The sequence below is a fragment of the Pelodiscus sinensis genome, chromosome 22 (genome assembly GCF_049634645.1).
Source record: "Pelodiscus sinensis isolate JC-2024 chromosome 22, ASM4963464v1, whole genome shotgun sequence".
In the NCBI taxonomy this organism is placed as follows: Eukaryota; Metazoa; Chordata; order Testudines; family Trionychidae; genus Pelodiscus; species Pelodiscus sinensis.
The window spans coordinates 27,002,840-27,025,592 of record NC_134732.1 but is presented as its reverse complement, the minus strand read 5'-3'; the positions used below and the strand labels follow the sequence as shown (position 1 = coordinate 27,025,592).

The 22,753-nt window shown below is 42.1% G+C and overlaps 1 protein-coding gene across 4 annotated transcripts in view; it reads left to right on the top strand.

Annotated features, from left to right (window-relative positions):
• The window catches only part of GARNL3 (GTPase activating Rap/RanGAP domain like 3), a 199,411-nt gene extending 178,810 nt beyond the window's left edge, over nt 1-20,601 (top strand). For all 4 annotated transcript variants that reach the window (XM_075905772.1, XM_075905773.1, XM_075905774.1 and 1 more), the window contains 4 exons: nt 948-1,083; nt 11,306-11,515; nt 12,192-12,303; nt 13,357-20,601. In XM_075905772.1, coding sequence (XP_075761887.1) covers nt 948-1,083; nt 11,306-11,515; nt 12,192-12,303; nt 13,357-13,513 — 615 coding nt within the window. In that variant the 3' untranslated portion in view covers nt 13,514-20,601. The remainder of the gene's footprint in view (nt 1-947; nt 1,084-11,305; nt 11,516-12,191; nt 12,304-13,356) is intronic.
• The last annotated feature ends 2,152 nt before the right edge of the window (nt 20,602-22,753 follow it).

Below are 22,753 nucleotides of genomic sequence, written 5' to 3'. Positions count from 1 at the left end.
GAGCAAGGTTGGGGGAAGGGCAGCTGAACACAAGCTGCCAACTGTAAGCATGCATGTTATACTAATCAGCTGGGCAGGCTGGCGAGAAATGCTTGGCAGGCCAGATGCAGCCTGTGGGCCTGATCTTGCCCACTCCTGGCTTAGTCCTTCTATATGTACCTGGAGAAAGGAGGGAGAATTGTCTATTTGTAATGAGGAGCAGTGACACTAGGTTACATTGTCTAACTTTCTATAAACACAAGTTGGTTATTGAGCCAAACCCTTGCACTCTGGTCCAGTTCCTCAGTTGGATTTGAGGAGCACACAGCGTCGCTGGGAGGGCAGGAGTGTGCAAGTATAGCTTGGTGCTGTTTTTGATCTTTCCAGGCTCGTTCCTGGAGCCTTCTGGGTTGGTCACCTTTATTCTTCAAGCTACTCTAATGTGCACGTTTTGCAAACAGAGCCAAGAGGCCAGGTCAGGAGCTGACAGCCCTCTGGAAAGCCCAAGCAATACCACCTTCTCTTAACTGCAAGATCCTGTAGGAGCTATCTGTGCTGCCAAGCGAATTCCACCAGAGGGGTTTTACACTCTAGGGTGAGCCTCCCAGGGCCAGGGCCAGATAGTTTCAAGGCCTTTCCTTTGGTAAGGTGGCTGCCCCCATGTAAAAGACAACATTTTGGGCACAGTCTCAATGACAAGCTGGGGAGTTCTGCAGTGCTAACATTGTATTCTTTAAAGACTAACAAAACATGTAGATGGTATCATGAGCTTTCATGGGCCCAGCCTGCTTCTTCAGATGACCGGTCATCTGAAGAAGTAGGCTGGGCCCAAGAAAGCGAATGATACCGTCTACATGTTTAGTTAGTTTTTAAAGTGCTACCAGACCATTTGTTGTTTTTTTAAGTTTTTCCTGTTACAGACTAACTCGGCTACCCCTCTGAAGCTATTGTATTCTTTGTCATTTCAGTCTGATATTTATTTTAAAGCTACTGCAGCAGTAAGTGGATCATCCAATAGCAGTTCCAAGGGGACCAGTTCAAACAGTTCTCCTCAGACACCTACAGTTCATGATATGCCTGAATTCCTTTCTTCCTCAGCGGAAGGTAAAGTATTGTTGGAGCTGGTTGAGTCTTGGTGTTGATTGGCTCTCACAATTATCACATTTTGAGTACCTGTGGGCCTTTGATTTAATGCTGGTGAAAGGTTTTGGATTTACAGTCCTTGCAGCTAAAGACCAAAATTTTCTATTGATCCACAGAAGTGGCTGTGCAAGCTTGCTCTATTTGACCTCCAGCCAACATCCCTCAGCACTGCTCTGAAGGGACCTTGCCTAGGAGGAAGAGAATGGAGTTTCAGTGGCCAACCAAATCTTTGACAGCTCTTTTTCAGGGCTAAGACTGCAAACAAAGATACCAGTAATGATAGGAGGTTCTAAATAGCGACAGTGGCCTTCTAGGAACTGATCTGCAACAACCTCCCTTCACCCAGCTCATTTCATGGGAACAAACTGCCAAGAGAAGTGATGGATTCTCCATCTTCATGTCTTCAGATCAAGGCTGGGTGCCTTTCTGGAAGACGTGCTTTAGTTGAACACAAGTTATTGGGCTTATTACAGGTGTCAGTGGATGAAATATAACAGCCGGTAATGTATAGTATGTGAGAATCTGGGTGAGTAAAATGAGGGAATATAGGAGCACTCAGCGCACAATTGAAATGTTGAAAACAAAATTATCCAAGGAACCAAAAGATACCTTGAATTGCCTGTACAGTAATGTAAGGAGCCTAGGAAACAAACAAGTAAAATTGTAATTGCTCATTTATTAGCATAAATTTTATCTGGTTGTATTACTCATACTTGGTGAGATGATTAATACAGTTGAAACTTTAAAAGCAATGGTATAATCCATTAGGAAGGGCTAAGTGGAAGAGGTGGATCTCTTGTGTCCAGCACGATACATTTCCAAGTCTCTGATAACTCAGAAGAAAATACTCTTGGTTCTGTCAGTTTTCTAGTCCAGGGGTTCTCAATCTTTGTCCTCTCAAGCACCCATAACCTGCTATAGAAGTCCCATGCCCCCCATGCCACAGACATCTGGGTGTCTGTAGATTCAAAGCCAGGGCCAGTGGTAAGAGGTAGCAAGCAAAGCAGTTGCCCCGGGCCTCATGCCACAGGAGGCTACACAGAGCTCAGTTGCTCAGGCTTCAGCTTCAGCCCTCAGCAGCGGGGCTCAGGATGCACCTTTGTGCCCTGGGCCCCAATGAGTTGAAGGCCAACCCGACTCTGATTCATTTTGGCAGCCCTCTAAAATCTCCTCATGGTCCCCCAGCTGCAAACCGCTGTCCTAACAGATAAAGCCCATGATGGGGCACTACATAATGTTTGCTACAAACCCCATATTGCCTTAGAGACCAAGATGGCTGACTTTGTACACACCAATCTATAATGTATAGGGAAAAACCGTGATCATGGAAGACTTCCATTTGTGACATATGCTGGAGGTCTCCTGCTAGGGATGATGCATGGGGGGCACAAAGGGTCACATGTCGTCCCCAATACCATGGGGGAGGGGACAAGGAGCCTGTAGCCAGTGTTCACCCATCCTGTCCATTGGATGATTTTGGGCAAAAGTCCCAGGTTCTGTGCTTGATGGGACCCAATGGGGCTTAGGGCAGCCCATGGGATTAGTGGGGGGAGGAGGAGTCTGATACCATCAGTTGAGGTCAGGCCCCACCCTCACTGGTGGAGGGAATTGGAGTGACCAGGTGTGACAGGGCGCCTGCCCTGCACTGGCCCCTTTAAGACCAGGACCCAGGCCCTGAGCCAGGGTGGGAATAGAGGGACCAGCTGAAGCTGTTGGGCTAACGAGAGCCCAGCTGTCAGCTACACAGAAAAGCCCGGTTGAAGCCATTAGGGCGAGTGAGAGCCCAGCTGCCAGCTATAAATAGGGAAGCACAGTTTGCTTAGAGGAGGGCCAGTGGAGAGCTGACTGCAGAGGAAGCAGGAGCTCCTTGGAGGGAGACAAGCTGGGGATAGCCAGCAACAGCTGGAAGAGGGCCAGCCAAGACTCCCCCTGGCTAGGGGCTGGAGACAAAGCCCTGGTTTGCGGGTGGATCATGAGGCTGACTAAGTAAGTAGAGCAGTTGAGACAACATGCCAATGATGAGCAACCCATACAGACTGTAACTTGCCCAGCACCACTTGGCATTTCAAATCAGCAGCGCAGCATGGAGCCTGGGGTCACTGGGGAACTCTGAGTCCCCTGCTGATCCAGGGCTCCATGCTGCGCTGCCAGTTTGAAATGCACACTGGGGCTCTTGTACATTTCAAAAGAGAAATGCAGAAGTGCCTGTTGACTAGCTGAGTAGTCGATGGAAATTCCATTGACTACTCGACTAGTAAATTAACCAATATTTAACATCCTTAGTAAGGGTGTGGGAGAGCAATAACGAAGGGGAAGGAGGATGGAGTGAATGGAGGTCTCAGAGAAGGGATAGAACAGGGGTCTTTGGATTTGCCCAATTAGACAGTGGGCAACTCTTATCAGGTGAGCATGTGGAAGCCCTGTCTGTGCCAGAAGAGCGAGCCCAACACCAGCCAGCCCGCCCAAGTGTCACATGGATCACTTCCGAGTGAGAGAGAGAGAGAGAGAGAGTGATGGCCCATTGACTGCTCTGCCCTGGATCCAGAATTGCTGTCAGCAGGCCTGCCTGTGATTGGCACATGTAATGGGGATACTGGGGCTCATTAGATAAAATTTTCTTACACTCATCTTCCTGCACCTCAGCTGGACTCGATGGAGCAAACGGCAGACTTCTGTACTCTCAGAGGGTATGTCTACACTAGCCCCCTAGTTCGAACTAGGGGGCTAATGTAGGCATTCGAAGTTACAAATGAAGCCCAGGATATTTAAATTCCGGGCTTTAAATATCCTGGGCTTCATTTGCATCTTCCCGGGCGCCACCATTTTTAAATGTCCCTTAGTCTGAATTCCGTGCACGCGGCACGGAGTAGGTAGTTCGAATTAGGATCTCTAATTCAAACTACCGGTACACCTCGTGGCTCCAGCCCCAGCGGCAAGATGCCATCCATCACGCAGGTCTGGCCCCTGCAACTGCAATGTAGTTAATTATTTTAAAGATGCATGAGCCTTGATAGAATCCAGCACAATTGGGTACCAGAAATATAAAGTTTAAATGTAATTGCAAGGTTCTGATTAAAAGAAAGTTGGTTAGGGAAGGTTAAAGTTAAGTTTATATTTCCTTGGGCTTAAAAGTTGTTGGGTTTTTTTAGTTAAAAAAGATGATTTTGTTTAATCCTATTGGAAATGCTAATGGAGGCACACAAAGGGCGGCAGTTAATGATGAGAAAGGCGATTGTGGTAAAGCATTCCAGTGGCAATAAGGTGCACATCACTATAGAGTCAAGATATACTACCGTTAAGATGAGTCTGCAAGTAGGGGTAAGGACCAACTTTTCCTCACTGATGCACACTCCAGGGTTGGCCAGCAATGTCTGTAGTGTGGATCGCAGAGTGCGGGAGAGCACAACAAAAGAGTCAGTCATTAATCTAGAGAAAAGGGAATGACCCAAACAGAGTACGTAGACTGTAACAGTGATGAAACCCTTGGTAAATACCCAGGGTGCAATAGCAATACCAAAGGGGAGGACCTGGTAGCGATAATGAGAATCACCCATGACAACGTGAAGAAATGTGCGATAGGCACAATGAATGCCAGTACAAAAATAGGCATCCTTCATATCAAGGTCTGTGAGATCTGTGAACTAGAGGGCTACGTCTACACTGGCCCCTCTTCCGGAAGGGGCATGTAAATTTCATGAGTCGTCGTAGGGAAATCCGCAGGGGATTTAAATATCCCCCGCGGCATTTAAATAAAAATGTCCGCCGCTTTTTTCCGGCTTTTAAAAAAGCCGGAAAAGAGCGTCTACACTGGCCCCGATCCTCCGGAAAAAGCGCCCTTTTCCGGAGGCTCTTATTCCTACTTCAAAGTGACTATAATTTGACTATAAATACTTTAGTCGGATTTTCCAAAAGAATATAAGGGGTTTCTATTGGAACGTAATTACCCCAAAGGTATAAAAGGGAATGTAATTTTTGTAGAGCTATGCAGAAATAATTAAAACAGTGTACAAAGAAATTTTAAGAAAAGAATATATACGTATTTGTGTGTGAATAGATACCCATTGTCAGGGCTTGACGAACGACAGTGAAAATCGCTTGCCAGCCCCATACTGCACATGCGCAAGAGCCATGGGCAAGTAGATTGTATTGTTTGTCGAGCCTTGCACATTGTGTAAATGTGAGGTTTTTAGGACCTACCCAACAGACTGTTTTGCAGTTTTCTAAAATTCTGTTTTGTAGGCTTTGAATAAATTGGTTTGGTTTTGTTGTCAACTAGGCCATTTCATTCATAGTTGCAAAACTGAAAAGACAGTTTCCTAGACACAGAAAACTAGTGTTGTTTGATTTTGGTGTCTAGCATTTAACCCTTAAGGTATTTCAATGCTTTAGAAAGTTCAATATTTTGTTATAGACCATGTTGTGGCTGGTACAAAAGGCAGCCAGAGCCAGGAGAGGATTTCTGGATTTGTGGTTTTTGGTAACAGTAGCAAATAAAAGCTAAAAATAAAAAATAGACAATGTTAAAAACATTAAGCCTTAAAGTGGCTCTAAGTAATCAGACTGTCACTTTAATCAAAGTACATGAAAACTGTGAGCATTTAAAAATGATACCTTATGTAAAAATGAATAAGGCTAATGAAGGGTTATAGTTTCCATTTTCAGATTGCTGTGTGTGAAAGCAGGACTTAAAAGTAAAAAATAATCAGAACTCTGGTAAAAGTTAATTGTCTCTCTTTTTAAGACTGCTAATAGTTTTAAATTTAAAAGCAAGCCAAAACGTGTCTATTAATATAAATAACCTTGCTGACAGCACAAAAAAGCTGCAAATAATAAATATACTTGTTCAGCAAAGAAACTACGTAAAATAAAAAAAGTTCAAATCGCAATTCTCCCAAAAAAGGTTAAAAAAAATTAAACCAAACCTAAAAATAAACCAAAAAATGTTAATAAGGTAACATTAACAAAATGTTAATGTTTATACATTTCTTTGCATTTTAAAAATATAGTTATAAGAATACCATAGTTAAATGGTTAAAAAATTAACAATGTATGCATAAAGCTAACCAAATTATTTCAAGAGGCTGAAATGTAAAATAAGCAAACAAATTTTATTCTGTTAGTTAATTTAAGCCATTTAGTGTTGCATCCTACAGATCAAAGAAACTAGAAGATCTCACCCGCAAAAACACCAGAAGATAATGATATACAGTAAAAAAAAAAATGCCTAAGTATCCAAAACAAAAGTTGTATAAATAAAAAACTGGTCAAATGAACCTAAATCTACCATATACAGACATTTAAATTGAAGTCAGCTAGAAATCACTGTTAATTAACTTAAAGTTGGCTATTCTGTAAAGCAGGGCTACTCAACACGTGGCCTGCGGGCCGCATGCGGCCCATGGCCCGTTTGTTCGCAGCTCGTGGTGTGGTTTGGAATTAGGCAGGGCTCAACATGCAGCCAGCAGGTAGGAGCCAAAACGAAAAAGGAGTCAATATAATGGTTTTCTGTTGATATGCATTTTAGTAGTTAAATTCCTGCATTGTCCTTGCTCATTAAAAATGCTGTCATATGGGTAGAAATCGGGTAACTATTGCATATTATTGCAATATTGCATTTTATATCAGCAGAACTGACTTAAGTGGGACCTGTGCGTTGTGCATTCTTGCCTTAATCTTTGTATTCATGCCCATCAGTGTGAAAGAAGGTATTTGCATATACAGTATTTGGATATATTTTTGCATGTATATGCAACTACACGTAAGTTGCGGCCCTCTGCATGTGCTATGAGTATCATTGTGGCCCCCGGGGCTTCCAAAGTTGAGTAGCCTTGTTGTAAAGAAAACAATAGTACTGCTGTATCATTGGTATTGCTGTATTGTGTTATTGCTGTACGTTATTTACAATGTGCATAACATTGCTAAACTGTTTAGCCATTACAGAGGTAAAAAACAAACAACAGCCAACAACAAAACAAAATACTAAACAAAAAGTGGCATAGTAACTATACATTGAATAAACAAATTAACTATTAGCATAAGTCACAATTTGAGGTCATTGACACTGTATCCTAACTGAGGCACATGTTATTCAAAACAGTCTTGTTCAGTGTCTGGGCACAAATACTAAATCCTGACACAACAACATTTAATAAATGGTTACTGTCCATTCAGTAGGTTATCTAGAAGATAGCATCCAAAAGAAACAACTGTCAGTACTGTCAACTACTGGTATATCACAGAGCAGTGTTACCAAGGGAACGGAGACGCTAGCTATTCCTGTTTCCTGCCCAGCAAAGCTTATATCAGAAAGCGACAACCAGCAGTAAGAATAACCTATAACATGGATGGACAGTACTGTAAGGTAACCAATTAAAAAACAATTCTACATAAAGGCCTCATCTGTAATGTCACTACTCCAAATTTCTGTTTTACTCCTCATGCACATAGTTGTATGGTACATGCTGTAACAATGCTTATACCAGTATAGCAAAACACTCAGGCTATGTCTACACTGGCATGATCTTGTGCAAGAGAGCATCTACACTGGCATGTGCTTTTGTGCAAGAGATGTGCTTTTGCGCAAGAGCATCCATGCCAATGTAGGTGCTCTCTTGCGCAAGAAAGCTCTAATGGCCATTTTAACCATAGGGCTTTCTTGTGCAAGACATTCATGTTGCCTGTCTACACTGGCCTCTTGCGCAAGAACAGTTGCACAAAAGGGCTTATTCCTGAGCGGGAGCATCATAGTTCTTGTGCAAGAAGCCCTGATTTCATACATTAGAATGTCAGTTTACTTGAGCAAGAACACACGGCCAGTGTAGACACAGCCTCAGCCTCTAACTATTGTGGCACTACATTTAAAAGGGCCAGGCTACCCTTAAATATATATATGTGCACTTGGGTATAAGGTGGTATCATAGGTACATGAACCTATGGGTACGTCTAAACTACATGCCTCCGTTGACGGAGGCATGTAGATTAGACAGATCGGCAGAGGGAAATGAAGCCGCGATTAAAATAATCGCGGCTTCATTTAAATTTAAATGGCTGCCCCGCTCTGCCGATCAGCTGTTTGTCGACAGAGCGGTGCAGTCTGGACGCGTCGCGGTCAACAAGGAAGCCTTTGTCGATCGGCGCAGGTAAACCTGGTTTCATGAGGCATACCTGCGCCGATCGACAAAGGCTTCCTTGTCGACCACGACACGTCCAGACTGCCCCGATCTGCCGACAAACAGCTGATCGGCAGAGCGGGGCAGCCATTTAGATTTAAATGAAGCCGCGATTATTTTAATCTACAAATATATACACCATATCCACATTATCCATATATATTTCTTGTCTGGCTGTGCTCCATGGTTCAATCATAAAACTCCATTCCTCAACCAAAGTCCTGGGCCTAACATTCCCAGACCAACCATTCGGGACTTAACACAATTGGCAAATAAAACCTGTCTATTAATCATATGAGAGAATGTGCAGACAGGAACAAATGGGGCATGAATGTGTGGATTGCAAAATAAGGTGGCCACATAACAGTGTTTAGCTCACTGGGTCACTTTCAGACCAAGCATTATGCTTTTCCGTGATGATGGGTAAACATCCTCCCCATAAAAAGACAAAAAGTGAGGGGATGTAGGAAAAATAAAGAGCCTGAAGCAGTGGCCTGGTGCTTGAACCAAAGTAAGCAAGAGTTATACTCTGAGTAATAGGCCGTGTCAAAAGCAAATGTTTGCCTGCAAGTCAGTGTGTCTCGGCACTAGAATGCTAGCACTGCTAAAAGCACATGAAATATGTTTGAAACAACAAGAGTGAAAGCAGAACAATGAGCAGTGAATAGGAATGCTTTGGAGGAAAGTACAAGGAGAGGTACCAAATGTGCCCTTAATGCGTAAGTTGATATGTACAGTGTGTATCATAGATTGTTCATTTCTGTCTATAAATGTGGGAGTACCTCAAACTTAACTCTTTGGCCGGCCTAAGGGGTGACCATGAAAACCATGCTATCGACTGAGCTGTGTCCATTGTCCAAGGTACAAATACGTTGGGGCTCGGAGACCATCTGGCTACCGACAACTATTAATGTACTTCGTTTGACAATAAACCTGACTTGGGTGCCTTTATATCTTCTGTGTGTGTGGTCTTTGGGGGCTGTCATGAAGTCAATTATGCTAGCTACCTGCACAGAGCTGGCATGATATACCGAGGGAGCATATGAAAACACACACAGCTGAACGTTTATCATCTCTGACAGAGCAGGAAACTTGTCAGGATGCCACGCCAGTGAATCACTGTATTGCCGTACTGAATGACTACATGGTGGAGAGACTCCAAACAGCAACATCAGCTCACCTGAGGGTGTTAATGGGACAGGCAACCTGATGTGCACAGGGCTGACTAGGAGACCCGTAATGGTCCTTGGCAGAGTGGACAGTGACATCAATGAAGGCTGCATCGGTTGAAGCTATCACTGGAACATGGTGCCAAAGTCTCCTCTTCTGCGTTTGACGTTTCATCAGACCTGGCACGGCTCAGGGAGGAAAGACTGAGTTTTGGAGCCATCCCCATCAGGGATCTGGTTTTGTGCCCATGCAAATGATGCTTATTAACATAGTGGTTGGCTGGATGTAACAGTGCCAATGATGCCTGGTGGGATGTGCAGGAAGCAGAGCTGACTTTTAGTGCACAGCAGTAGTCCATCTGTGCCAGTGGCTATGGAGGGTGTAGGCACATAGCTCCCTCTGTTAGGGATTTGCGATGATGAAGCTCAAGTGCTTCCTGAGTTCTAAGTGGGAAGTTTCAGCAGTGGGAACAGAACGTAGCTAACGAGCATCGTCCCAGTAGTATCGGCACCTTTGGTGTTGTCCACTTACAGAGACCAAACGGGAGCAGGAAGCACAGTACTTGAAGCCTGTCTGCCTGGGCCTAGTCCTCCAAGCAGGGAGAGGGTCCCACCATGGGAGATGTTGGGAATTTATTTGTACAGCTAATTGCTAACTTAACTAATAAGTATGAACTAAGGAAAAATGAGGCTGGACCACTACTCTGTAACTAACTATATACAACAGTGGTGGACAACCTGTGCTAGTGAGTGGCCCTCCCTTTCAGTGGTCTGTAAGACTTGTAACTAAGATGGTCTTACAGGATAGGGTAGTTTTGCTAACTGCACTTACATACCTAGAATTTGCGGGGTGTGCCAACAGAACCTTAGCAGCACTTGGATTGGCTGCAGAAGGAGCACACGCTCTCAAGGTCAATATTGTGTGCAATCAGCATGCACCTCACTTCATGTGCCCTTACTTTACTTGTGTGTCACTTTAGTAATACCTGGAAGAAAACCTACCCAGATGAAAAGCAGCCGATTCTGGCAGCTCTGCACATGGGCAACAGTAAGCAAAATGTCTCACAGGCACCACATAGAACCCTCAATGGCCGCATGTGGCCATTGGGCCGTACGTTGCCCCCCACTGATATATAATATGTGATCCAGGGAACATAATTTTTGAAATAGCAATAAAAGTAGAGAAATGGGGGTACTGACTACGGTTGTGTGGCAATAAGAGGGATCTAGAGTGGCATCATCCTGCACAGCTTCTTAAAGTCTCAGACACATCATGCAGTTGACACATGCTGGTCAACAGATGCTAATATGAACAGTTCTGGCACATGGCACGCATGCACACCTATGACTGGAATCCACATCGGGACCATCACTCAGGAATGTATAGCACAGTTTCAGAGTTCAAAGGTATTAAACAATGCTACCAAAAAAAGTAGGGCTAAGGAGTACATATGACTGTGTGAAGTTCCAACCAAGCTGCTCATGGTGGATCTCTGATAGTAACATTAAAAAGGGGAGCTTACAGCCCCATTGTCTTTAATGTGCATATAAACTATTTTAATGAAGGGAACAGCAATCTCAGTTTTCCCCTCATCGTTTGCTCTGTCAGTAATAGGCTGTCATCACTCCACTATAAAATCATGCTCTGTTAACAGCATCTGCTGTCTAGTTTTAGTGTTTTTATGTCCAATTGTTGTCTATTTAGATAGTAAACACTGGAGGTAAATGGCCACATCTTTGTAATGGCCAGCTGAATATGTCACTACTCGTGTGATAAAGAATGTGTCAAATTATTATTACTGTGAAAATCTGCAAATCTCTCTGGTTGTTGTCTCTGTGTTTCAGGTGAAATTCAGCATAAAAACTTATTCAGAATTCCTCTCAGTAACCTGGTGGGGAGGAGCATTGAACGACCTCTGAAGTCACCATTAGCTCCCAAAGCTGTCATCACCCCGACATTCAGTGGTATTGCTTCGGCTCCTGTCACTCATTCATTATCATTGTCTCGTGTGGAAATTAAAGAAATTGCAAGCAGGACACGCAAAGAACTACTGGGTAAAGCCTTTTGATTGATACAGTCAATTCCCAATTCTACCATCTGGCATCTGTGTTGCTCAATTAGATTTCTGGAGTGACACAGAGCAGAAAATACAACAAAAATAAAATGTCAGCGGGTAGAAAAACAGCTTCTTTGTGAAAGGGCTACGTACTTTAAAGCAGGCATGGGGAACCTCTATTGGGTTGGGGCCCTCACACAAATGAGAAGCAAAAAAAACCATCCCCAAAACAAAAAAAAACCTGATATGGCCCCCAACTGAGGAGGAGAAAGACACTCCACCCTGTCCCCTCACACACTAGAGCCTAGAAGGGCCTAGCTTAGTAGATTGTGTGCTCCAGCCCTGTGGTGTGGCAGCAGCGGGGACAGGATGGTGGAACACCAGAGCAGGCTCCCCACTGCTGGGGAGGGGCCTGAACCTCGGCAGTCAGATCCAGGCAACCCGGGTCTTCATCTGACCCCCGGGCCTTAGGTTCCCCATCCTCACTTTAAAGAAAACAAATATGCTGCTTGGTAATCCGATCTTTGATTAGCTAATACACATAGTAGGTCTGTTCTCTAACCCAATTATAATGTAGCCAGTCTCTGAAGCCAATAAAGAATATTGTAGCTATAAAAGACCCACAAATGTTTAATCACTTTTCTGCACTCTAAGTCTTTTATTCCTTTATTGAGGCCTCTTGGATGAGAGAGATACCAAATCAGAAGTAGCACAGAAGCAAAAGAAGGTTCCTCGAAAACGATCAGACCTCAAGCAGGGAGCAATAAGGTCAACAAGCAGTGACAGGTAAAGAGGAAGATTTTAAAAAGAATCACACTAAATTTGAAAGTAAAATCCATGTGGCATGAACTGTTTTCTTAACTGTAGTACAATGAGCCCTGCCCTGAGTGGGGTACTTGGTTATTCTGTAATACTAATGATAATTTTAAACTACTAAGGGGCTGTGCCTCATGCTCACTACACTCACCAAATCCCTCCTCTCTCACCCTCAGCCACTTTTGCAGCCAGAGAACCTGATTAAGTCATTCTGTCATACGGCAGGAAAAACTTTTGTATATAAAGAGAGAGAAACCAGTTTTAAAAATTGTTTATAACACTGCCTTGGAAGTGGCAGAACTGGGCCCAGTAATAATTTTGGCTAAAGACTGTCAATGTTTTCATATCATCCCTAGTTTCTAGGTGTTTATAGCCTTTTTGAATTGTGTCTGGCTGCACCTAGGTACCAAGTCATGGACCTCTGAATAAAATCTAACTAAATGGGCCTTGATAGAGTACCTTCCATGTTGGGGTCCCCCTCAGAAGATTTGGGCAAACAGTTTTGCAGATTATGGATTCACTGGCCATTTCCCTCTTTTTCACAGACCTTGCTGCCTATATAGAATTTCTCAAAACTTTCTTTCCCTTTACCTTGCTGCTCCCTGCAATACTCAGTGCACTAGGGAATCTACCTTTGAGCCAGAGCAAAGGTAGGATTTGCCTCAGACATGACTGACTGGCGATTTTTTCATTAATAGAATTTTAAATTACAGGGAATAAAAGTAAATTGATTTCAGTATTTTGTCTAGTAAGGACAATATAGAATATTTGTTTGAGAAGTCATCCATGAACTGCTGTGGATATGTGATTGTAAACTTGATATTTGTGCATGTTTTCTATTGACTAGCTTGGTGTGAATATGAGTGAATACTATGAAAAATCAGAGTTAAAAAGAGAGGGATCAAACTATCCTGAAGTCATAGATCTATCTTCAAACTCACCTGGTTGCACCCATGGATAGATCATCTTTGCTTCTTGCTTTGATCGAGTATTTTCACATAGATTTTGCCTTCCTTCCTGCAGGATAATTTCAAGCTCTTTTGAAAGCAATTCTGAAGGGCGTCACCTTTCCACTAGTTCAGATCCTGATACTGCAGCAAATCGGGAGGAGAGCCCACCATCTAGCAGTGCATTTCATCTCGCTATTTCATTTGATGAAGACATCATTGACTTGAAGTGAAGACAGTCTCTTGTTTTCTTCTTTTCCTTTTCTTATGACTCTGAAGGCCTTAGAGGAATGTCACAACATTTCTTTTAGTGATAACATATGGCAAGAAATGGAGTATATTGAGGCTTTATTTGTGCAGAGTCCAATTAGTTGAAGCTTTGTTGCCATCTTTACATTTCCCTTTCTTGGTTAGACAACCATCGGTTCCTATTGTAACAGGATGGGTAGGTATCAATGATAGCTTTAGGATGAAAATTTTAGTAAATAAACGATTTATTTGTATTCACTCTGAACTTATATTTGTAGGGCCTCAATGACAGTAACACTTAGCTAGGTTATTTGTAGCTGCCGCTATTACAAATTGCTCCACAGCACAGTGTGTCGTGTGAAAATATGATCTTTATAAAGATAAAAACAAATCTGTAACAAGGTTCTTTTCAGCCAGGATCATTTGTCCCTGAAATGATACAGTTCTGTTATCACACTTGCAGAAGAACAAAAGATAGTCTATGAAGATCAGGTAAGCTAAACCATAAATTTCTATGGGTAATTAAGAGTAATTAACTGCTAGAACAATTTACCAAGGGTCATGGTGGAGTCTCTATCACTGATCATTTTTAAATCAAGTGAATGTTTTTCTAAAAGTTCAGCTTTAGGAATTATTTTGTGTAAGTTAAATGGCCTGTGTATCTACAGGAGGTCAGACTAGATGAATGTGTTTGTCCCTTCAGGCCTTGGAATCTAGGAATAACATAGGAACATGCTTTCTTCTCTCATCTTTTCATGTATTTTTTTTCTGAGAGGGATCTGAAAACAAGACATGAAGTAAAAATTCTGGAATATAGAGAATTTTATAGAAAAAAATCCCCTAAAAATTGAAAATCAAAGATAAAGGAAGAAAGAGATGTATCAGGCTAACAAAGCAACTGGATTATTATCCCTTTTATGTACCTGTAGACTTATCAAAAACCCAGTATATAGGAGCCAGCATCTGATTTTACGTTCCATTTTCTATAGATATTTGGACTTGCCAATGAACCTCCTGTTAATATGCAGACACTTGCTTGTGCATTAATTCTGTAAATGATATACCTTTAGACTGCTCCAAATAGCCTGAGTGGATCCAGGCTGAAATTTCACTGAACAGCTAGGTTTACATGGTTAAATAGTAACAATAAACCTTTTGAAGCATGAAGGACAAATTTCACCTATAAAATATGATTCTTGAGGCCTTTCCTGCATTTTCTGTATGCCAAAACAATGAATTTGAAACAAAAAACAAAATATTTTGGTTTTTCGTGAAAATATGTTTTCCTCCTTTTTTTATTGTAAGATGTTAGCTCTGTCTTGTTTCATAATTAGAAATAGTTCAATATTTTCATTATTTTAGGCATGCCTTGCTGGCGTCGTAATTTTGTTTCCTTCTTAGCATGAATAGCTGACAACTTGTGCCTTGAGTGTCTCTGAATATGATCCAGTTTCCTGCCTACTGCCCTGCATCCAGTTACTTAGTTTTTGTGTAGGTAGCTGCTAATTGCTTTGCCAAGAAAATAGTAATTAATTGCATGTAAAGTTTTGGTTTTTTCTATTCTCAGCTATAGTAGCTAATCAAGGAAAGAAGCAATATTTTCAGCTGTAATCATTCTTTCATTAGAAGAAAGTGTGTTAGCTAGTGATTAGTATTATAGTATTTTTAAACCAATAACTCTGGGTTGTAAGTCTAAGAAAAACATCTAAAAGAAAAGTGAGCTGAAATTGTTTGCCAGAGCTTTCAACTCTTGTGAAAAAGCACTCCACAGTCACTGGAAAACACTTACATACGCTATACTGTTTGTCAGTTTAGTGCAGGTTGAAAAATGAAGCTGAAAGATGCCAGATTTAGCACAATTTTGATGGAGTCTAGGGTCTGTCCTGTGTGTGAGAGACAGTATTTCTTTATACACCTGTATCCAGGGCAGATCATGCCAGCATGCAAGTGAACAACCATGGGGAGCTCATTTTAATTCACCGTAAGATTGCATCTCATCCTGAAGCACGGAGTAGTCTTTTCTTTCCCTTTCTCTGTCCTCAGCCTTGTTTCCCATACATTACATATTCTTGTGTGAGTTGTATGTACATGTGTTCGTGGGTTACTTTAGAACCTATACCCGTGTGTTGCAAATTCAGACTTTAGTTAAAATAGTTTTAACTGGAAATTTTGTTTCGATTTGTCAAAATATCAAATAGTAAATTGAAATAGTTTATGGCTCGGTTCTCCTCTTCTGATATTTTAGTGCAGTCCACACAACTCGACATCTGAGTAAAAAATAGTATTGGTTAGAGTAGGGCTACTCAACACACAGCCTATGAGTCGCATGCGGCCCATGGTGCGGTTTGGATTTCCCGGGCTCATCACAGCCGGCAGGTGGGAGCCAAAACAAAAAAGTCATCAATATAATGGTCTTCTGTTGATATGCATTTTAGTAGTTAAATTCCTGGACTGTCATTGCTCATTAAAAGTGGGTGGAAATCGGGTAAATACTGCATTTTATTAACATCAGTAGAACTGTCTTAAATGGGGCCTGTGTGTTGTGTTGTGTTTTGCCTTAGTCTTTGTATTCATACCCATCCGTGTGAAAGATTCCATTTGCATATATTTGCGTGTATATTTGCATATATATGCAACCACACTTAAGTTGCAGCCCTCGGCACGTGGTGCTGTGAATATTGTTGTGGCCCCCAGGGTTTCCAAAGTTGAGTAGTCCTGGGTTAGAGCCTGAAGCTGCTGAGGAAGTTAAGGGGGCATTCTAAAGGGACTTACCATAATCAGTGCAGGAAAAGTCTCAAGAATAGAGAAATGAGAGAATTTGGCAGCAGCTGAGTATCTGATCTGCAGGACAGCTCAGTGGCACATGTTTATGGTTCTCTGTAGCAGTGGTTCTGTAACTAAGATGCTCAGGAAAAGAGCCCTTTTTTGTGAGTTGCACCACAGTTGCACAACACATTTCCTAAGCTATTCATAGAACTCTGAAGTCTATTTGTAATTGCAGCATTAGGTGGCTTCCAGATAATGTCCTCAGGCAAGATAAGAAGGGCTGAGAGGAGCACAGACAGAAGTTGGGTATTGAAGCTAGTCAAATTTGTACTGACAATAAGGTACAGATTTTTAATAGTGATGGTAATTAACCAATCAAGCAACCTACTCAGAGCTGTGGTGGCTTCTCTACTTGGGGTTTTTAAATCAAGAAGGGACGTGTTTCTAAAAGATCAAAACCAGGAATGTATTGAGTTTGATGCAGGAATCACTGTGTGAAATGCTATGGCTTGTGGTATGCAGCAGGGCATTATTAGTATTTTCTGCCCTTAGAAATGTATGATTTATATAAATCATATAGCACCAGATCACAGAAAAATGACCTGCATTTGCTCAGAAGTTGTGTACTGAGCGTGCTAACAAGCATCTCTTGTCTTTTAATTTCTCTGATTCGGTGATTAATCAGTGTCTCGTAGCAAATAGAGGGAGAACATCAACAGGGAGCTGAAAGAGAACAGGTGGGATCAGAGAGTGTATCCACGTATCCAGCAGGAGGTGGGGAGAGAGAAAGAAAGAAAGAAATATGGGAGGAGAAAAGAGTCAGAGTGGAAAATAGAGTAATTATAAGGTCAAATAGTTGGCTGTCTCTCCATATCCAACTGTAGTCAGTATACTAGAACTTTCCCAGTCAGGTAACAGACCAGAATTTGAAAAGGAAATAGCAATGGTGATACTGATCTCATGCATAAAGGGCACATGTCCATACATGTAGCATACTCTGCTGCCTGAGAGTTGTGAGGAGTCCAGGGAAACTAAAATGGCTTATTTGAGGATTATAGTGATAGGCATTTGCACTTGTGCCACCTGGAGTCTCACCTATGACATTCTCTCCCTTGGCCTTTTTTGTATTTTCATGCAACTGCTGAGAATTGACAAGATATCTTGAGTGCAAATTCTAGCACTATGCAACTAAAACAACTCTTCCTGCCTTTCAAAACCTATGTGAGCATTGCTGATACCCTGCTGTCCCAGTACGTGACCAAGACAACGGTCTGCAAGAAACTGGCCATCCTCATACACAGTGTCTTTATTACTTCACTTGATTTATAGGAAAATAACTTGTGAGTGGAAAGCATCAAGCCTGAAAAAAATGTAGTTAGTCAGAATACAGCCATGTTTGCCCTCAGGCTACTGGGTGCACATCATGACAGTATTCCTTGCTCCACAGGCTCCCCATAGAATGCCGAATCATATTTAAGGCCAGCTACTGAAGGAATTTTCACTACCCTCATCAGTTCTGCTCCTTAAGAGCAATGGAATTGTGCCCACCTAATGGAGAAAGGGCCTGTGTGCAGGAGACAGGCCTTTCTCAAGACTGGTTGAAGAATTTGTGCCTGCAAGCACATTAGAATGCTGACATTTTTACCACTCTTGAAGACAAATGAAAACTCACTTTTTCCAGTAGCTTTCCTTCACAGCAACTTGGTCACATTGGTTTTAAATAAATATAAAACAAAACAAAAAAATAAAAACCCACAAATCTGTGGGGAGGAATGAAGGCCCAAATTTATTTTCAAACTTTGGAAGCTGGGGGACAAGTGATCGCTGCAGTGTAAGAACCTAAGTAGAGTGCAGTATGTTTATAGCCAATCTTTGTTGCTCCATGTGTGGTGAGGGACGTGATGTTTTGCAGGGACTATAACTATGTGTGTGGCGTGTGTGTGTGAGAGAGAGAGAGAAGGGGAGGGGGCAGGGCCCGAGGAATAAACTTTGTTGTTAGAGGTATGGTGTGTGTGGTGGGAGAGAAATCTTTATATGGCTGCATGCATGAATATATAACAGCTGCCATGCTCGTGGCAGTTGGGCCATGTAATCCCACATCTATGCAGTTTCCCTCATGAAAATAGTGAAATTGTTCCATGCAAAATTAGCTGTAAACGGAGTGATGGGTTGAGTTACCTCTGATATCACACTGATCTAGGACTCCTGGCACAGCAGATACATGTTTTACTACCGTTGTACCCAGCATGGATTTAATTTGTAAAGTCAAAATGAATAAGAACTTGAAAAGTGGATGGCAACAAAATGCTAATCCCAGTGAGGACTGACCCTGGTGATAGTCTGAACATAGAGAGTCCTCAACCACATTTTAGCTATGTTCATCACTTCAGGCTGACAGTCTGTCAGCTGTTTTTATAGAGCTCTGCCATAGTGGAGGATGTGGTATACATGGGCTGTGTCTACACTGGCATGAATTTCCGGAAATGCTTAAAACGGAATACTATTCCGTTTTCAGTTTTTCCAGAAAAGGAGTGTCTACATTGGCAGGCTGCTTTTCCAGAAAGCCCTTTTTCTGGAAAAGCGTCTGTGGCCAATGTAGACGCGCTTTTCCGGAAAAGAGCCCCGATCGCCATTTTTGCGATCAGGGCTTTTTTCCGGAAAAGACTACTGGGCTGTCTACACTGGCCCTTTTCCGGAACAGTGTTCCGGAATAAGGACTTATGCCCGAGTGGGAGCAGAATAGTCTTTCCGGAATAGCGGCTGATTTTGTACAGTAGAGCATCGTTGCTTTTCCGGAAATTCAAGGGCCAGTGTAGACAGCTCGCAGCTTATTCCGGAAAAGCGGCTGATTTTCCGGAATAAGTGGCCCAGTGTAGACACAGCCATGGAGTTAAGAATCCTCCAGTGCCTGATTTGCCCATGTTGCTGTTCCGAATATATGTTCCCTGGATTTGTCAGCCTGTGTCCACCTTCAAGTTAACTGTAATGTCCTTTTAAATTGATATCTCTAGTGTTGAATCCCTGTTGGTCCCAGAATATTAGACACACAATGTGGATGAGGTCATATATTTTATTGGACCAACCTCACTGACCTTGGCTCTCTAATGTCCTCTCAAAGTCTATCGCTGAGGTCAGGTATGCTTGGCCATTCTAAAGCCTTGATCTGCCTTGCAAATTATTCTCTTTCAGTGGCACAAATCAAAATGTTTCTAAAGAGCAACAGATCTTTTGATAGCTTGTAGCTTACTAGTTTGCCTCATGCCATATGGGGCATGGTGACGTGCCTAAGCATTTGGCTGGAATACATTTTGGAAAACACGCTCATATTTATCACTATTGTCCATCAACAGCTAGGTTTACACTCCTCCTTATAGAGATACTAAATTAAAAACCATGTGTTCACACAGCCATTTGTAATTATATTTAAAGGAGTAATTCCTCTCCCTTTTCTTTGTGGTCTTGCATCATGTTTGTTGCTTTCTGTCTGTAAGAATGACCAAAAAAATTGAAAATTAATGTTGCTGTGATTTTTGTGTGGTAGTTAATACACTCTGTGTTTGTTTGCCATTTTAGCTAAAGAAACCTTTTCTCACTGCCCTTCTGGTGTTGAATGAGCTCTTAGGGATTTTGTTTCATGATGGAATAAATTTGACCTTGAGAAATTTGGATTTCATTTCTAAGATACAGGGAGTTTGGTGTTTGAGTCTGCCACAAATGTCTTTACTAGCTGTCAGGTCACTAAATGTATTTTTAGTAGTGTGATAGTACAGCGTTGCACCTTACTGGCCTAAATAATGCATGTCTGCTTTGCCCTAATCCTACTAGTGAACTTCAAATGACCAACAAGCACCTTTGATTCCTTGTGTAAATGTGTATTCATGCCAACACCACAAGCCTTGAGGAAAAGGCTATAAAAGAAATCAGGAATATTATTGCATATTTATTTACTTCTCTTGTTTTAAGTATTTATCTAGTTGAATGAAGATCTTAGGATTATAAGGTTTGTACAAAGCACTTTGTGTCAATCCTGAATTTGTTTTATTGAAGTGCTTGAATGTTCACAGTGGGTTATGTACCTCAATGATTATGTACTGTCAGACTGTTGCTGAACCTTTGTGATCTAAAAATTAACTACCACCAAGTGTCTTAAAATTTATTGTATTGCCACTGTTTTTAATCCCTAGTAATGTATATGTACTGTGTTTTGAATGTAGCCTGTAAAGAAAGGGAATCATTACTCTAATAACTAAAGCTGTTTTAAGTGCAATAGGTCATCGCTGTGAAGGAGCAGCAGGTACTTTTTTGTTCATTGAGATGTAATAAATATCTATGAAATTTGATGTGAGACTAATTTCTTTGGTATTTACTAATTGTAAGCAGAGTCCAAATGAGCTTTCCCTGACACCTAGTGGTGAGAGGCGGAAGAGGACTTCAGGCTCTTTATCTCATTTGCATTAGCCCACCCACCCTGCCTATGTGCTCAGCATAATGGGATTGTGCCCAAATGATCACTTTTGGCTGGTATTGGATCCTCAGTCTCGTTACTGGGGCAAAAGCAATAAAGGGTTAGAATTATAGAAGATTAGGGTAGTTTGTGGCTGCAGTTTTGTGTTCACACTGAACTAATGCATTGACAGGGCTGAAGGCAACAGTCTTGTAAAGGTTTAAATTTACCATGTGTATCCTTCACCCCACTCTATCATGTTATGTCTTAATTGCTTATGCTGAAATTGCATCTGGCCCTCCTGAAAACCATTGCAAAGTCTGATTTCCATATTCACAGCTGAGAGAAAACTATCATGTTTCAGCAAAGAATTAAGGAAACAGAACACTTATTATAGTGCTCCTTCTATGTATAGCATCATGACTAGTGCATATTTATGCTGCTGTGGTGCTTAAAGATCTCAATTAGACTGAGACTCATATTGGTGCATGCCAAGACCACAAAGAATGACTGTCCTTACCCCAAAGATCTTCTTTCTAAAAGGCAAGACATTATGTAGATGAAACAAATGAGTAGGGTGGGCTGAGTAAGGTGAGGTAATAAATGAGCAACTTTTAGATGGTATTTGTAGTCAAAGCTTTCCACCTGCACCCTTTTTACCAGCTGGCAGTTTCCTACATAAATTACAGTAGAAGAATTTTTGAGGAGGGACTTGCAAGAGACTAAGGCAGTGGTGTGACTGTGGGAAGCCAGATTCAGCTCGTGCCAACATCCTCATGTTTCAACTAACAATAACAAATACATAGCTGGAGCCAGTCTGGCTCATCAGTCTGCTAGTATTGTTAAATATAGGCATTAGGGTTACTATCGGTGTTCCCTGGAAGCTATGCACTTGGGCAGCCACCCAGAGGAGATGGGAGGGATACTCACCTTGTGCAGTAACAGGTTCTTCCAGCTGTTTGTCCCTGTGGGTGTTCCGCCTTAGGGTTGGTCTGCCCTGTGAGCTTTCCACAACAGATACAAAGCGTTGGCAAGATTTTTCAAGTGTTTTCATTTTTTGCAACTAAAAGGCTACTGCCCTGCTGACGTCTAGAGTGTGTAAAATCATCTCCTTGCTGTTAGACTGGGGCTTGGGGAAGATGATTGGTAAGTGTATGGATTTGTTACAATGGAAAGAGGTAGGTACGTTTGGGAGAAATTTAGGATGTGGGCAGAGGGTGATGCTTTCATTGCTAAAGATGGTGTAAGGAGGATCTGTCATCAGCGCCCCCAGTTCGCCCACTCTGAAGTGATGGCTATTAGAATGACCATTTTCATGGATAGGTGCAATAATGAGCACATAGCCATGTGTTTGAAAGGCTTTGCTGGTAGTGCCTCAAAACCAGGTTTAAGTCCCAGGGTAGAACTAGGGCTTGAAGATATGTATTTTCTAGACCTGTTAGAAAATGCTTGACTGTGGGACATGTGTAGATGGAGTATTCATCCACTGACGGATGTAGTGTTATAATCGTGGCACCGTGCACCCTTACAGCACTAAGAGAAAGGTCTGTGTTCTTGAGTAACAATAAATATTACACTATTTTGGGCAGACCAGCAGACAAGGAAGAAATACGTTGCGAGTCACACCATAGAGTGGAATCTGTGCCACTTTTGCGTGTATGTTTTTATTGTAGATGGTCTTTGAGAATTGCGAAGGACCTCTTCCATAGGTGCTGAACATGTTGATCCTAAAGATGTTAGCTAGTACGAGCCATGCCTGGAGATGAAGATTCTGGATACTAGGATGACAAAAAATGTCCAGTGTTCTGAATGAGATTGAAGACTAGGGGGAAGCACCACAGAGGAGCCTGCATCATCCGTAGCAGGTAAGGAAACAAAGATTGTCTGGGCCAATTGGGAGCTATTAGCATGACCTCTGGCTCTGTCCTGCTTTATTTTTGTGAATTACTCTCTGGGGTAGGGATAGAGGTAGGACAGCATATAGTAGCACTGCATCCTCTTTATCATGACTGCA